The sequence below is a fragment of the Oncorhynchus nerka genome, linkage group LG24, assembly GCF_034236695.1.
Source record: "Oncorhynchus nerka isolate Pitt River linkage group LG24, Oner_Uvic_2.0, whole genome shotgun sequence".
NCBI classification, from domain to species: Eukaryota; Metazoa; Chordata; class Actinopteri; order Salmoniformes; family Salmonidae; genus Oncorhynchus; species Oncorhynchus nerka.
Window position 1 is genome coordinate 64,483,632 of NC_088419.1, and position 17,973 is coordinate 64,501,604.

Consider the following 17,973-nt stretch of genomic DNA (forward strand, 5'->3'; position numbering starts at 1 on the left):
TGTTTTCCTCTCCTCTTATCATTTTGTGCTATGCAGTGGTGGCCTCTTCAGAGAATAAACACAAGTCTGTTCCAATTTCATGCTATCTTCTTACAAGTTAATTATGTGGAGGCCTACAAAGGACAAGAGAGGCTTTGGCAGAGGGACAACAGTCCAGGTCTCGTCTTTGTTGTTTTGTCTGTTTTGTTTCTTCTTCTCCCAGACACACTCTCCCTCTCTTTTTCTCTCTCTCTCTCTCTGCCTCTCACAACACAGGAGAATAATCTTCCCTGCAGAGAGTTTGGAGATAAAAACAGAGAGAGCTGAAGGGTCCTTGGTGAGCCCAAGGCAAGGAGAAGGTCAACAGGACTGCTAAGAAGAGCTGTTATCATCTTGGTAACATGTTATCGGGAAGCCTGCAGTCCTGGTTATTTACAGTTATTGCTCCTTCTGGGTGCACACTTCAGTGCTTGGGGCTGGGCTGATTGAGCTGTAATGAGTTCAGGAACACAGGGAGTGGGCAAAAGAAAAGGGGAGAAACAAGGGAGACTAGAAATCAACGGCCATACCAATAGGTCAGCAGAAAAAAAAAGTTTCACTGAAAATGCAAGTGGAGACAAAAGGAGAGTAAACTACTAGTATGGCTCTTCTCTCCGTGCAAGTCCTTCCATTTGAAACCAAACAAATCTCCCCAATAGAAGAGGAGAGGGCAGGGTCCCCAATGAGGCCCCTGGCAGGTAATCTGACAGTAAGTGACTCTTGACATTCAATACAGTGTGACAGAGAGGGAGGTGCCAACCCTCAGAGTCAAAGTCACAGGCCAAACTGAGGATCAACATCACTGCTATGAATTTGCTCAAAAATATTTCTATTTTTTTTTACCTGCACCTGTCCAGTATTGTGTGTTAATCGGATAGGGCCATAGTTAAGGGGAGGTTGAAGTGAATCTGAGAGTTGAGCTAGTCGGGAAGAGGATGTCTGTAAATCCCAGTGTGGTTTCCAACCGTCAGGAGCAACGCTGAGGAAATCTCTCATTGTGAAACAGCTTTTCAATCTGGGGAATTACACAAAGTGCTGCTACTGTCAATGCACTGCCAGCTTTACACAAAAATGAAAGGACAGGAAAAAGGCTATATTGAAAGTCATTCAAAAGGCTTGGCAGAGGATCAGGTTTTTGTGCAATCACTCTGGCAAGCTGTACCCAAGCATGGTGCAATTACTTAAGAGAAATTAAGCAACAGAGCAATAAATATATATATATATAAAGTCAAAAAGTACAACGAAAATAAAATATTAATAATAACTTCTTTTTTTTAAATACCAGAAAGGAAAAGACAACACATCCACAGACATCCTAATCTCTATTAAATGCATTGGATGTAAGAGAAGATGCATATTTTGGACATGTCAATTTACAAAAATCTTTTATCAAGAAAGAAAATAGTGAAGAGGGACGTTTTGGCTATGAATTCTTCATCACTGCAGGAAGTGCAGATCCCAGAGCTTTCCAAGAGCAGAGCACAGATTTAACATTCTTCAGAAGAGGGATGCAAAGTGTCCCTCTCATTAGAAAAAGATTGTTCAAATACTCAAATAGCCCTTATTCACAGCCAGTGGGCAGTCTCAAATTGTTTTTCTGGTAAATGTTGGAGTCCATAGAGGCATCTCACATTCGCTAGAAAATCCTTTCAAGTGTTTTGAAGACACAAATCGCTCACAATGTGATGCTGATGTATGTGAAGGGCCAGGCTTGCATCAGAAAATAAGCTGTCTGTCATGATATTTTGACCACATAAGTTTTTATGTCCATCCATGTCAAAATCAGATAAGATTAAATCAATTTGTTGACTTGTCTGTACTGCATATCATGGCAACGTGCTATTGGGAAATGGGATTAATAATTAGCTTAGTCATAACAATCATTGAGCTATGCACATTAACCTACATCAAGACTAGTTGTTTAGCCTTGAGCATTTCAATAAAATCTTATAGGCATACATCCACTATCCTCATGTGTCAAAATAAATCAGGGCAGAAACATTAAAAAGCGCTAAAATCCCATTTCTACCAAGATGGCATTCATAGGTGGTTGCCCCATCAATGAATATTGTAGCGGCAGAAATTGAATTATAGCCTAGCCTTTGAGAATATGATCGTCTAATAGCTTCACAACTTCTCTCCCAATCTGGCAGAACCCGGCCTGCATATTATGCACAGTGTTTGGCAGAGGGAAGACAGAAACAATATAAAGTCATTATCCTGGTAGGAAGCGCTGTCAAGTCTACCTACCCTGAAGCAACTGGTCATCACTAACAAATGCAAACCACTGAAAGCAGTTGTACCTGGCTAAATATCCTATATTCTATTCTGTCTGTGACATCAAAGTATCCCTGCAATATTTCAACTAAATTATTTTAATGGGGATACATACTTACATTCAATATGAGATCTTGTTAAACCTTTATGTGGTGTACATTTCAATGTTGTCTACTATGAATCGCGGAAGACAGCCGTCTGTATCAAAATCTCATGTATTCTATCAAAATAGTCTTATTTTGCACTTCACTTTACAAACATATTCTGCACATGAATTTGTGATATCAAACAAAACCTGACACATGACTGAAGCTCATCTCAGGAAGGCATTCTAAATAAATCAGCAAAATAAACAGAGGCAGCTTAAAAAACATGAACTGCTAAAGTGTTACAAATCCTCGCCATTTTCCCAAACTGCACCCTCTTGCCTCAGATGAGAAACGACACGTTTGCCTAGAAACTGTGTTTATGGAATCAGGATTGCTTGGAAATGAATTACTCCATCATTGGAGCTCTGCGTTCACACACCACAAGTGCAATAGAAGCTTGTTGCCGTCATGTTCACTTACAACATATTAACATCTGAGAGATTGAGGAGAAGCATGGACCCTGAGGACTATGACCCAAAGGCCCAGAATCCCCATACTACCATCTCTTGATCATTTAGAGACAACGAAAAACATGATTCATCACAGCCAAACATCCTGTACAAGCACACAAACACATGTCAACACTAAAGGGGAGCAAGCCAACATCAACCTAAAACACATTTTTATGTCTTTGTGTGCAGTTGAAGGAAGATGAAGGTAGTGTCACAAGCCATTGTTAACTAGTGTTAGCACAATGACTGGAAGTCTACCCAAACAGTATCCATCTGACTCTGGGTAAGTACAGTAGAAACAGGGCTTAATTGCAAAAATATAATATTATCCCTTTTAGAAGGGTTCATAAGCAATAATGGCAATAAAGTGTACGACTGTTGCATTATAAAATAATATGCATAAATTAACCTTTTCTACCTATCGTTAACCTCTTGCTTCTACTTGGGACGCTTGCGTCCCAACTAGAGCTCTGGAAATGCAAATGCGCTACGCTAAATGCTAATAGTATTAGTTAAAACTCAAAAGTTCATTAAAATACACATGCAGGGTATCAAATTAAAGCTACACTCGTTGTGAATCCAGGCAACAAGTCAGATTTTTAAAATGCTTTTCGGCGACAGCATGAGAAGCTATTATCTGATAGCATGCACCAATACACTACAACACAAAAGCACAGCAGGGGACGTAAACAAAATAATTAGCATTTCGGCGTTACACAAACCGCACAATAAAATAGAAAACAGTCATTACCTTTCACCATCTTCTTTGTTGGCACTCCTAGTTGTCCCATAAACACTATTGGGTCTTTATTTCGATTAAATCGGGCCATATAAAGCCAAGATATCGTTATATGTAGACTGTGTGATAAACGAAAAAAACAGCGATTTCACAACGTAACGTCATTTTTTTAAATTCAAAAAGTAGACGATAAACTTTCACAAAACACTTCGAAATACGTTTGTAATGCTACTTTAGGTATTAGTAAACGTTAATAAGCGATAAAAATCATCCGTAGGCTATGTAAAAATCATTAGCTGTCGTCTTGGAAAAAATTTCAGGAGAGAGCTCTTCCAGAATGATCTGGGCGGAGACTGGAGGTAAGTGGTGCCCCTGTTTCGGTTCAACCAAGAATCAAAGATGACTCAATTCACAAGACTCTAGACAACATGGGGATGCTGTGGGAGTTGAATGCTCGGTCTTATCTAATTCGGCTCACTGTTAACAATTGCTGGAAGTGGCGCAAGGATATTTATTTCCATTTTCTGTGATCAGGTTTTCCTGCGCTTTCCGATGTAACGCACGTTATGTTATAGCCACAGTCGTGATTTAACCAGTTTTAAAAACGTCCGAGGGTTTCCTATCCACACATTCTAACCATATGAACGTACTATATTCCTGGCATGAGTAGCAGGGCGCTGAAATGTTGCGCGATTTTTAACAAAATGTTCAAAAAAGTAGAGGGTAGGAGCAACTAGTTAAAGCACCAACATGTAGAGGAAACATTTGCCAGCAATGTGAATATTCTGTTCAAACAATTACCCTACAAATCTTACAAAACGTTTGTGCGGTTACTAGCATTTTGTGACATTTTGAGAACAAGAGGCTAGCTCAATATTTTTATGTATCTCAACAATCAACAATTAACTTTCAAAATATTGAAGATGTTTGTACTACTTCTGCCAGGAGAAGTGTCTGTGTCAGAGCAAACTGGGCCATGTGTTCCCTCTCTGATTAGATGAAACCAAGAACGGCAGGCGAGAATGTCAGACAGGATTATCGCCCGTTTCATTTGCTCTGCTTTTGCACAAACCTGATATCACCTCCCCTGCCTCGCTCAGTGACATTGCACAGACACATGATAACTGAGACTACTGTAGCTTGCAAATATTATGACACTAGATGGGACTCTTCTGAAACGTTTGCTCTGCTCAAACTTGCAATGTGAAAATGGAGCCAGTATTCTTACAATGTGTATTTTTTCTGTACATCATTAACATAGTATTTTACCTGTGCAAAGTGCATTCTACAGACTAGCAAGGGGATTGGCAAAGATTCTGCTCATGCTGTGACCCTGGGTTAAGTGCAATGGCTGCCCATGTCTCCAGAGCTACAAAGCTCTATGCCTGCTTAAGCGTAGCACCTTAATCTTGGGATGTTTTGTTTCCTTCAGGGCTATGCCTATATAACGACACAACACTCACTGGGTATCAGATGGGACGTAAAAGGAAATAAAAAATGGACAAAAAAAAGAGTCCAGAAAAGAGGGCGAGAAAGCAAGGGAATGGACATAGAAAAATGTAATAATATAAATAAATATATTTTAACTCATAGTTATAAAGGGTTGATAAATAGAATAAATCAAAAGGAATAGTCTAGCCGACTCTCACTTGACAGCCCAAATTTATCTCCATAATCTCCTCCCGATTTAAAAGAAGAAGAAAAAAAGCTTTAAAAAAAAAGAAAAGAAAGTGAAAAGACCATTTAGTGTTTTGGGCAGTGAAGCCAATCCAATACCAAGGACAAGTAAGGGAGACGGAGAGGCTAGATTTCCTCTCAATACATCAGAGTCATAGCCTAAGTGTTACTGCACAACAAAATATTCATCTGGAAAACCCATAACTCAGTTAAAGTTACATAAGCTTATATAAGACAAAGTTAAAACATGAATTTTAGCCTATGTGGAATGGCTAGCTAGTGACTGTAAGATGCAATGACATCCAAAATTATACCCACGGTCCAAAGATAAATAAGCAACTTTTACAGTATATCCTTAATTTAATTATATTTGGTTACCAATCTAATCAGAAATCACGATGCACAGCTTTAGATCTGCTTTTCCTGTTCAGAAGAAAAACAACTTTTGTCTACTGCTTTCCGCTATGTTATGTTTTAATCACATTTTAGTCTTGGAATAAAACCAACAACAGGACATCAGGAGTGACACTGTAGCTCAGCCCTCTCCAAACCACTTGTGCTAAGCATCTTGCTTGATTGTTAAAGCGTTTCCTTTTTCTTTAATCAATGAAGACCCAACTGTCTTGATTCATGGGTACTCTGGAGTATATAAATGTCTTCTGACAAGCTTGACTGCATTTCCCCCCAGCATTCGTTCAGTTCCTGTTTAGTTTTTTCCCTCTCTAAATGTTGCTTTGGCTCTGGCTGTAATCACTCATCCTGTAGATGGGCTCTGCAATTGCAACATGAACACTTCTGAGAGAAGATAAGGCAAGATAGATTCCGTAAAATGCTTGGGAAAAGAAAAAACTATTAAACCTTCATCAGCAGTGAACAGTGCAGGAATTGTTCATAGTGTTTATCCTCATTAGTAATCTCTGCAGAATCCTTTTAGTCAATTTTTTTTACAGTTTTCTATTGTTCACTGATTCCAAAAATATTTTTTCATCTATTATCATTACTGTGCATGATTTCAAATCCACGTAGCAAATCCATGAAATGCTTCAGAGGTTCCATACTTTCTATAATGTCTATGGCGGATACATTCGTTTTGCATTTGGAAACAATTGTATTATCAAGAATAAACATAAGTATATTCCCTACTTTTGCTTATTCATTCAGTTGCTACCTACTGCCCTCAGACTATGTTAAACACATTTAGTTGGCATTTCAGAGGTAGCCATGTAAAAGTTGCATAAATTAAATTCGTTTTCTACATTTGGATAAAACATTTACATCACAAACGATTAGAAACACAAAATGCCACATGAATAAACATTACGGTACAGAAATTGTTATATTTTGGAAGGAAACCCCTCCCTACACTCTTAGAAAAAAGGGTTCTTCAACTGTCCTCATAGAATAACCATTTTTGGTTCCAGTAGAACCCTTTTTGGTTCCATGTAGAACTTTTTTTTTCCATGTGTAAAAGGTTCTGCATAGAACCCAAAAGCCTTCTTCAAAGGGTTATCTTATGGGGACAACCGAAGAACCCCTTTAGGTTCTAGATTGCACCTTTCTTTCTAAGAGTGTATATGCGACAGGTAGCCTAGTGGTTAGAGTGTTGGGCCAGTAACCAAGCGTTGGTAAAAATCTGTCGTTCTGCCCCTGAACAAGGCAGTTAACCCACTGTTCCTAGGCCGTCATTGTATATAAGAATTTGTTCTTACACTGACTTGCCTAGTTAAATAAAGATTAAAAAAGAAATATGCAGTGTTATCTCAGTAGGAAAAACAACACTATGCCTCGTCTGATAGGTGGGCACAGGATTTGCCCAGAGCACGAATGAGGTGCATCAGCCTGATATTCCATGAAAATGGTGAAAGCGAGTAGCAGACGCATGCAGGCAAAACAGTTGATGAAGTGTGAAGGGAAATGGCTTCCAACAGCAGTGGATGCTGTGGTGGACTCAAGGTATCTGCATAGCAAATACAAAAACAGTCGCTAGCACATCCAGGTCTGTGAAAAGAGCATCTGTTTCGACTTGATAAATCCCCTTTTCTTTCTTCAGTTAGACTTTTTCCCTGTTCTCTGGCATACCATCATAATATCCCCACTTCTTTATCTGTCTTATTACCAATTCCCTCAAGTCACATGACAATATCAAAGATGTGGCCTGAGAAAGAGGAATAATGCTTAATAAAAACAACAGTGACATACAATAGGTCTATAACAAAATACAAAGTTTGTTGAACTGCTACTTGGACAAAAGATGTTGGCAATTACAGGTGATTTTGGATATTACAGCCGAACTCATAACAATCAATGAGGCTTAATGAGTTGTGTCTGCAGTCAGTGTGAAACAAGTCAATTAGAGGATTTTACAGGTGCTGCATATCCCACAGTGGAAGGTCACATGAATATGTGAGTCAGAGTTCTGTTGTAGGGTACCGTACGCTTATCAATTAACCTTACTAAATATCTGCGATCTCCAAAGCCTTTACTTTGATTCGGTCTCCCTCTCCATGCAACTTGATGTCTGAAGACCGAGTTCAGGCAATAATCAATGATGGCTTAATAACTTCTGTGAATGGTCAACAGGAACAGTAAAACAATATGCTAACACTGTCAGTGTCATCCTTTAATGAGAAACACAGTGCTGGAGGCAATCAAGCCATTGACCACCTAAATTCAGAATCCACAAAAAGATGTAGGATTCAATTGAATACCTACAGGCAGGTCTCAAAGTTCATCATTAGATCTGACAAGTACTTTATTATTAATATATTTGTAGGAAAGATGTTCCTACAAATATAAGCTACAGAATGGTTTAGCTAAATCCTAATTGTGCACAGATGGATGCACAGGTTGAATTCTGGAAAATGATTCACTGTATAGAATATTTCTAATTTATTCTAATTTGACAGTTCAAATTATTTCTGCTTATTCGTAAAACTAATGGAGCTCATTTGATTTGTGATTGGTGACTAATATTACCAATGTAAAGAATTATGTTTCAAGCACTAATCCGCTTTCACATTAAAGCAATGCCATAATTCTGTCTGACATTGATAGAAAATAACTGTCAAAGGGACAAACATTTCATTTCTCCATGTACACATCGTAAAACTAATGATACAGGTCCAAGTAATAATAGATACAAATATGTTCCTTTCTCTAAATAAAAACCCATTGATTAATAAACATCCATAACAAAAATGAAATTGATGGGCTAAAGAGATCATTATAACTATTAAAACTCAATTAAGCATATAGAAGTCTATGACAATTGACATTGTTTTTCATACCTCCATATCTACAGAACCATCAATATGGTTTTAATGACAGCTTGAGGAAATAGTCATTATTTTTTCTATACTATCAAAGTCTGCATTTTCTTGTATTATCTTAAAAAGCAAAGGAAGGGAGGACTGCTGAAGCTAGTGTGACTCAGAGACCTGTGGGCTGCAATGCCTATGAAAATATATACCACTGACATCATCTGCATATGGTTGACAAGAAACTGAATTATGTCTCATCTAAATGTAAATGAGGGGTTTTATACATTTAGTAAATGGCTTACATACCGTAGTCTGTTTTAATAAACCAATTAGAATGTATTACCAGGGATACTAAAGAAATAAAATCAAATCTCTAGTATCTAAAATGTATGCAAAATGTTGACAGCTGTCCTACAAAAAAAGTGGCAATATTGGCAGCATGAACCTTACTGAGTGATATCTCTGCATAAATTCAAATAAATGTCTGCTTGAATTCACATGTTTCAGGCAATAAATTGTTTGAGGTGAAGTGATCCATATAGTGATCCGTACAGTAGCCTCTATAAGGGTATTCAAATGTTCTTCCTGTCAGTGTCATATTATATAACAAATGCATGAATTGGAAATGTGAGACCTTCACAGATATCACTGTCACTACATGGAATATGGATGCTAGTTATTTGACCATGCAGTGAGTGATACTGTCTAGATATTGATGTAATCTAAAGGGTAAATTTAAGCACTACATCAACAGTAGATATTCAACAGTAGATATTGATCTTGAATCTTCTTGGCAAACAAACATGTTTTAAATATGCTTATACCTTGGTAATATGAAAGGTATTCTTCTTAAGTGAAAACACATTGATATTGAATATGTGTTGCTACTCAAGGTAGGCAATGCCAAATCGCTGGATTATGAATAGTCCTCTTCGTTTCTCAATTCCACCAACAAAACAAACCACAATTCTTTATGAACAGTGAGGGCTAACTCCTGAAAAAAACATATCACTCCTTGTGAAATGTATTGACAGATACTCACCATATGACCACTGAAGTGAAAAATGACTTTTTATAATTTAGTCCTTATAGGAGACCTGTTGGCTTATAAGTGGTTAAAATAGTTAGCCTAGCTGCAGTGTTGCTTCGTTGAAACTGCAACACAACATTAATTTGACATTAGCGTAGTTCAATTCCTCTCCGTTTCCAACTTTAGTAATGCATTTACTGGAAAGAGATTAATATCAATTCCATAAATCATTCAGGAGAATTTCCGGACCTAGAGACATCTGGGTAATGTTATACATGTTAGCGGATCTCAGTCTGAGAGCTCAACGCCCATTAATCAATGTCTGAGGTCCTCCGAGCATGTCATCTGGGAAAATAAGGAAACTTATTTAAAAACCCATAAGAAACGTAAGTCTCCTGATTATTTATTAATATCCATATCAACCTCCTAAAACATATGTTTGTCTACTCTCCTCTCTATTCCCTCCCCTTTGACAGGCCACATGCATAGCCGTTTTAATCTTCATTTATAACTCTGGATCGAGCATAGCACTCACTTTTAGACAAATCCTCAAATCCTCATGGCTTCCCAGATCTTAGTTAGAAGCTCTTTGTTTATCTCTTAACTTTCAAACCTCTCACCTGTTATGTGGTGCCATGGTGTGACTGACAATATTATAGTAATACCCTATCATATTAATTTCATTTGATTGACAGTGCTGTTCGGTAGTATAAGCTTACCTTAAAAAAGTGTGTCTAATAAACCTCTAACCACTTGTTTATTCAGTATTATGTCTGGGAGAAAAACACATAGATTCTTCTCAGAAGTTTCACATTCTATCCAAATAAACAAAAAATAAAAATCAACTTAAAAAGTCTATCCTCTGACAGCTGGGCCAAACAGCACAGAATCACAAGTTAAACTTCATCTCTGCACAGCCAGAAATTGGTTGCCTGCCAAGAATATGAAAGCTATGTCTCATCTGTTGAAGACCCTGAACCTAATCTCCCAGCAGAGAATGATATTGTGAATGTTCCACTGGCCCACTGATTCACTGTCACTCCAGCCCAGAGTCACTCTCTTTGCTGCCCACTTGACCTTGTCACAGAAAGCACTTTATTTTCATTGCAGTGCCATTCATTTGGTTGAAAAGTTCAAAACAAAGGCCATTTACAAAGCATTCTGGAACATATTAACTTGTTTAATTACAGTCTTCAACTAGGAAGATGGACAAGGTAAAAGAGCAGTGACTCACTTAGAACCTTTTAATTTTTTTGTTACCCTTTTCTATAGCTAATTAACCATTAAAAGACACAATCAAAGAAATGATTTAGGCCTAGTTATATAGAATATTCTGCTTTTATTAATAGGCTATGTTTAATATAATTTCACTAATTCGATAGGATGCAATTCAAATCACAAACATATCTAAGGAAATAAAATAGTTTCGTAACTGAAGTATATGAGATCTGTAAAGGAGGATCAGAGGATCGCACAACAAAACAACCTGTTTGGGTGCATGTGGGTCTTCCTGTATATTAGTAAACAAGAAAAAAAAATGGCTGAAAATGTAATACAGTACCCAGAAATGTGGTATATAGTGACGAATTACCTGTCAACCTGCCTTGCACCAGCAGGCATAGCCTCCATTATATTCATTATTTACTATAGCCTAAGTCTTATACTGCCCTTTTTAAATTGAGGGATGACAATAATATCATCATAGAATGATCACTTAATAACACTGGATTGTTTTGTGATCAAAATAGAATTACATAGCCTATAACTACTTAAGCTAGGTAAAGGAAATTCTAAGTTAGCCTAATTAGCGTAGATAAGCCTAGTCTGTGGATGTATTTACAAATATTGTGATAAATGTATCAAATGTTACAGTAGTTTAAATTGTGATATTACACCTCATTACAGTTTGTACTTACCACTCTCAAAGCAAGCATCAAAGACAAGGTGGCCTTTCCGTGGAACTCCTGTGTATCCTGGTGGAGTCACCATCAGCTTGTTCACATTGCCCACTAAGGCATCCTCTCCTCCAGCTTCACTGCCTAGGACAACCACATATCACTTGTCAAACAACTTAATCTGAACTAATATCTATTAAACACCCCACCATTCTAAGGATATCACATGCGGTAAATATCATATTAATATTTTCACACTTTGTGCCTTATCAGAAGTAGATACAGTATGACAAGATTTATTTCGTGCATCAAATGTGGCTTGCCTGCCTTATGCGTAGTAAGTAAGGCATGCTGTTGGCAAAGCCTTAACTGAGGTCACCTTGCAGAAATATATCTACTTGTATTGTATTAGAACTAAATAAAAACCTCAAGACAACAAAAAGGCGTGAAATGATTTATTTTGGTGTGTTCAGAGATTTCACTATTGTAAACAAATGGTGTTACTAGCTAAAACTTCACAACCTTTAAAAGCTATAGCCAGGTCTAACAAGTGCTTGGCCTGCTTTTTTGACAGGTGCTAAAGCAGGTGGTTAAACAGCCTATGCTATTTGGAGTGAAACAAACTGTCCTTTACCTGCATACAATGCATGAATAATTATCAAGTGTCCCTGATAGTGTTTCATTTAATTACAGTACATTCTAGGTAGCTAATATGTCGTGCATGTTAACCTACACATGTGGATTAGGATTTAACTCTATGAACTCAGGTCTTGTAATTGTAGACTAGAAAATGACATTTAAATGTGGTGTGATGTGCTTGCTAGTCTTGAAGTATTTATGGTTGTGATATAGTGGTAGTGACAGCAATGGTATTAATAGGGTTTTCAAAGGCTATGTGTTAGTTATAGTGACCTAATTTTGTGTGCTTTGTAGGTGTGGAGTCGTTATAGTCAGTGGTGTAAAGTACTTAAGTAAAATATACTTTAAAGTACTACTTAAGTAGTTTTTGTGGGATATCTGGGCCTAGTTGCATAACATATCTTAAGTGTTTCTCTTAAGGCCATACTTTAGGGCTTTTACCATAGTTTGAAGGCATGCATGGCAGAAATAGTATCTGGCATGATTCACTGACTAAATGTCTCTTCAAAGTGATCACATTTATTTTGTTAGATAGCAAAACTTCCACAATCAACACAGGATAACAAAATTGCTTCAGAAGAAAATAAACCAAATTTGTAGCCATTGATTTTGCACCTTCCAATGTTTAGCTAAGTACCCAGTTGGTTGATGTTTTCCTTTTGTAAACAAGGCTGATGAAAGCAACATTCACCTCCACAAATGATGTTTACACTGATATCCATACTGAATTAAGCAGTTAAGGGACCTCATGAGCACCCTTAACATTTGCACTTAATTTAAGGGGGACATTCACCTTAAAATGTTTTGTGCAAGTGACTTACAGTTAAGAAAACTTTAAGGGAAAGATGAGGGGAAAATTAACTTCAGGTGTTTTATGCAACCGGGCCCTGTACTATTTATGTTTTGGACAACTATTACTCCACTACATTCCTAAAGACAATATGTACTTTTTACTCCCATACCTTTTCCCTTACACCCAAAAGTACTTGTCATTTCGAATGCTCAGGCAGGACAGAAATATGGTCCAATTCACGCACCTATTAATATAACGCGTTGTCTTCCCTACTGCCTCAGATCTAGCAGACTAACTAAACACAAACTCTGCGTTTGTAAATTATGTCTGAGTGTTAAAATTTTAAAAACAAGAAAGGTGTGCCGTCTGGTTTGCTTAATATAATGAATTTCATGTATAGCATTTACTTTTACTTACTACTTTTTCACAAGTATGTCAATTGAGTATGTTTTCCACCAGGGTACTTAAGTACACTTAAAACCATACACTATTAAACGAGTAGTATCACTTTTACTTGAGTCATTTTCTATTAAGGTATCTTTACTTTTACTTAAGTATAACAATTGAGTACTTTTTCCACCACTGATTATGGGCTTGTATAGTAGGCTAGAGTGAGTACTTTTTCCACCACTGATTATGGGCTTGTATAGTAGGCTAGAGTGAGTGCTATGTCATCATTAGGTGTTTTTAAGCTCTCAAAATAAAATTGTTTGAACATTCTGAAAGTTTTGTGGCAGTGATTTCAGCTTAGTGTGTTGGGGCAGCAGGGTAGCCTAGTGGTTAGAGCGTTGGACTAGTAACCGGAAGGTTGCAAGTTCAAACCTCTGAGCTGCCAAGGTCTGTCGTTCTGCCCCTGAACAGGCAGTTAAAGCACACTGTCCCTAGGCTGGCATTGAAAATAAGATTTTGTTCTTAACTGACTTGCCTAGTTAAATAAAGGTAAAATATTTTTTTTAATTAAAAGGCCTGCATTCCACCATTGAAATGAACGGGGATACAAAACATTTTATAGTTTATGAGGTAATAGTATAAAAAGCTGAATACAAGAACACTATTCCAGACTGGTCTGCTCATTTTAGAGTTTGAATGGCGTTTCTAGCTTAAACGGTTGAAGACTAGACAGAATTTTTGCCCATTCAATTCTATGGCCCCTGAAATGCATTGGGATTAATACAAACGTGGTTGTAGTGTGAAAAGTACAAGTAGTATCAAAGCAACAGTTCCAGTGCCAGTCACCATGTTTTAACTGATTTGCCTAGTTAAATTAAACACTTTAAAAAAAAAAAAAATAGTATTCCATTAATAGGCAACTCAACTGCCTGGGAGAGCATATTTTTCAAGAGTTCGTAAAATTATAAAAACATATTAGTCATTTCTTCATTATCAAATGATGTCTTAGAAGTCAACAACATTTTACAACCTTGTAATTTCCTATTTTATACACAATTAGTTTTTTTTTTAAATTGGTAAATTAGGTTCGGTTTTGCACACATTCAAATCAAATCAAAGTTTATTTGTCACGTGCGCCGAATACAACAGGTGTAGACCTTACAGTGAAATGCTTACTTACAGGCTCTAACCAATAGTGTGAAAAAAAGGTGTGTGTGTGTGTAGGTAAATAAAGAAATAAAACAACAGTAAAAAGACATTTGAAAATAACAGTAGCAAGGCTATATACAGACACCTGTTAGTCAGGCTTATTGAGGTAGTATGTACATGTAGGTATGGTTAAAGTGACTATGCATATATGATGAACAGAGAGTAGCAGTAGCGTAAAAAGAGGGGTTGGCGGGTGGTGGGACTCAATGCAGATAGCCTGGTTAGCCAATGTGTGGAATCACTGGTTGGTCGGGCCAATTGAGGTAGTATGTACATGAATGTATAGTTAAAGTGACTATGCATACATGTTAAACAGAAGTAGCAGCAGTGAAAAGGAGGGGTTGAGGGCCTTCCTCTGATACTGCCTGGTATAGAGGTCCTGGAGGGTAGGCAGCTTTGCCCCAGTGATGTACTGGGCCGTACGCACTACCCTCTGAAGTGCCTTGCGGTCGGAGGCCGAGCAATTGCCGTACCAGGCAGTGATTCAACCGGTCAGAATGCTCTCGATGTTGCAGCTGTAGAACCTTTTGAAGATCTCAGGACTCATGACAAATCTTTTTAGTTTCCTGAGAGGGGATAGGCTTTGTCGTGCCCTCTTCACGACTGTCTTGGTGTGTTTGGACCATGATAGTTTGTTGTTGATGTGGACACCAAGGAACTTAAAGCTCCCAACCTACTCCACTACAGCCCCGTCGAGGAGAATGGGGGTGTGCTCGGTCCTCCTTTTCCTGTAGTCCACAATCATCTCCTTAGTCTTGGTTACATTGAGGGATAGGTTGTTATTCTGGCACCACCCGGCCAGGTCTCTGATGTCCTCCCTATAGGCTGTCTTGTCGTTGTCGGTGATCAGGCCTACCACTGTTGTGTCATCTGCAAACTTAATGATGGTGTTGTGCCTGGCCATGCAGTCGTGGGTGAACAGGGAGTACAGGAGGGGACTGAGCACGCACCCCTGGGGAGCTCCAGTGTTGAGGATCAGCGAGGCAGATGTGTTGCTACCTACCCTCACCACCTGGGGGCGGCCCGTCAGGAGCTCCAGGATCCAGTTGCAGAGGGAGGTGTTAAGTCCCAGGTTCCTTAGCTTAGTGATGAGCTTTGAGGGTACTATGGTGTTGAACACTGAGCTGTAGTCAATGAATAGCATTCTCACATAGGTGTTCCTTTTGTCCAGGTGGGAAAGGGCAGTGTGGAGTGCAATAGAGATTGCATCATCTGTGGATCTGTTTGGGCGGTATGCAAATTGGAGTAGGTCTAGGGTTTCTGGGATAACGGTGTTGATGTGAGCCACTACCAGCCTTTCAAAGCACTTCATGGCTACGGACTTGAGTGCTACGGGTCTGTAGTCATTTAGACAGGTTGCCTTTGTGTTCTTGGGCACAGGGACTATGGTGGTCTGCTTGAAACATGTTGGTATTACAGACTCAATCAGGGACATGTTGAAAATGTAAGTGAAGACACCTGCCAGTTGGTCAGCACATGCCCGGAGCACACGTACTGGTAATCTGTCTGGCCCCGCAGCCTTGTGTATGTTGACCTGTTTAAAGGTCTTACTCACGTTGACTACGGAGAGTGTGATCACACAGTCGTCCGGAACAGCTGATGCTCTCATGCATGCCTCAGTGTTGCTTGCCTCGAAGCGAGCATAGAAGTGATTTAGCTCGTCTGGAAGGCTTGTGTCACTGGGCAGCTCATGGCTCATGCCTTTGTAGTCTGTAATAGTTTGCAATCCCTGCCACATCCGACGAGCGTCGGAGCCGGTGTAGTATGATTCCATCTTAGCCCTGTATTGACGCGTTACCTGTTTGATGGTTCGTCGCAGGGCATAGCGGTATTTCTTGTAAGCTTCCGGGTTAGAGTCCCACACCTTGAAAGCAGCAGCTCTACCCTTTAGTTCAGTGCGAATGTTCCCTGTAATCCATGGCCTCTGGTTGGGGTATGTTCACTTCCTGATTTTCAACCATCTTTGGATGGGTGTTCTAAAAATATATGGGAGTCCGATAATGAAAACCACATGACATTTTACGAAATGGCATTGGTTGAGATGATAAAATATGGCAAAATTAGCTGCCTGTTAAAGGGTTAAGAACACATTCTTATTTACAATGACCACCTACCCCAGCCAAACCCTAACCCGGACGACGCTGGGCCAATTGTACGCCGCCATATTAAGCCAACGCTAGATATGATTTTGGACAATAGAAAAATATTATTATGGGATCATTATTAACTGCCTGCCTGTTATCTTCAATATGTTTTATAACATCATTCAGTACATGAAATGTTATTGTTATTCTAAGCATATGAACTGTAAACGCATTCATTTACATGTATCATATTTATTCAAATCATCAGTCCTCATTTAACTAGGCCCATCTTCCATTATAAGTCAATTAAGCAGACAAGATGTAAATTAAGCAGACAAGATGTAAATGAATGTATCCTGTTTTTGATGATTTAAAAAAATCGATGCAAATTCCAATACAAAATGTGTTTACTTTAATTGGGCAACTCAACCTGCTGGTTGAGATGTTTGCGATGCATTATCTATCAAAGTTTAAGTTTCTATCAAAGTCATGCACACAAAAATTATTAATTTCTAGCCTATATCTGGCATCACCATCATCAAACCATAATCTAACTCAGTTTAGGAGCCTGAGATCGCGGATATATTGAGGGAGTCATACCCTATGGTTATGACAATGTCGTCCTTTGTTTTGTTATGTTTTAAAGGTGTATGCTTATTAGGCTAGGTATGCCTATTAGGCTAGGTCTACTGTGAAGCCTAGGCCTACTATGTTGTTTGTAAATGTTTTAAACATTTATTTAAGAAGACCACAATGAAAATACATTTTCAAAGTTTTGGTGTCATCCTCAATGATTTTAAATGCATTATCCACATGTGTGGTTGTATTGTGTTTTACATTGTCAAATAAACCTATATTGAGGCTAAACACACATATTTTGCATAACAATCATTTTTCAGAAAAAAATATTTTATTGGTGTGCCAGTTAAAGGTTAAAGTTGTTATGGTGTTTACGGTTTTGGTATTAGAGATTCCAGCGAAATAATAATAATAATAAGCATGACCAGTTTATAAAGCAAAGCACACCTAATTAAAACCCTTACAATGACGTGTAGCCACAGCCATGCTATTACCATAGATATATAGGGAACCACTACTTATTGTGTCTACCACAGCTACTTGCCACAGCCAGTTGCTGCAAGAGGCAGCTAGTATTTGCTAGCTCTGGTCCTGGGCGTCGTTCGGTTGAGAGTCCAGCAGAACGACGCTCTGGACCAGAGCTAGCACTAGCTAACGTTAGCTGCTAAACTCAATCACAGAGCAAATCCCGCACATTATATGCATAGCAAGTAGTCTGTCCAGGCAGAGTGTTTACGGCAAACACTTCAATTTGCTGAACATTTTCATGCTACTAGCTAGTA

The 17,973-nt window shown here is 38.4% G+C and overlaps 1 protein-coding gene across 1 annotated transcript in view; it reads right to left on the reverse strand.

Annotated features, from left to right (window-relative positions):
* LOC115108423 (cytosolic carboxypeptidase 6-like) overlaps nucleotides 1-17,973 on the reverse strand; it is a 425,052-nt gene that overhangs the window by 406,742 nt on the left and 337 nt on the right. Inside the window, exon 2 of the mRNA XM_029632715.2 lies at nucleotides 11,519-11,641. Coding sequence (XP_029488575.1) covers nucleotides 11,519-11,641 — 123 coding nt within the window. The remainder of the gene's footprint in view (nucleotides 1-11,518; nucleotides 11,642-17,973) is intronic.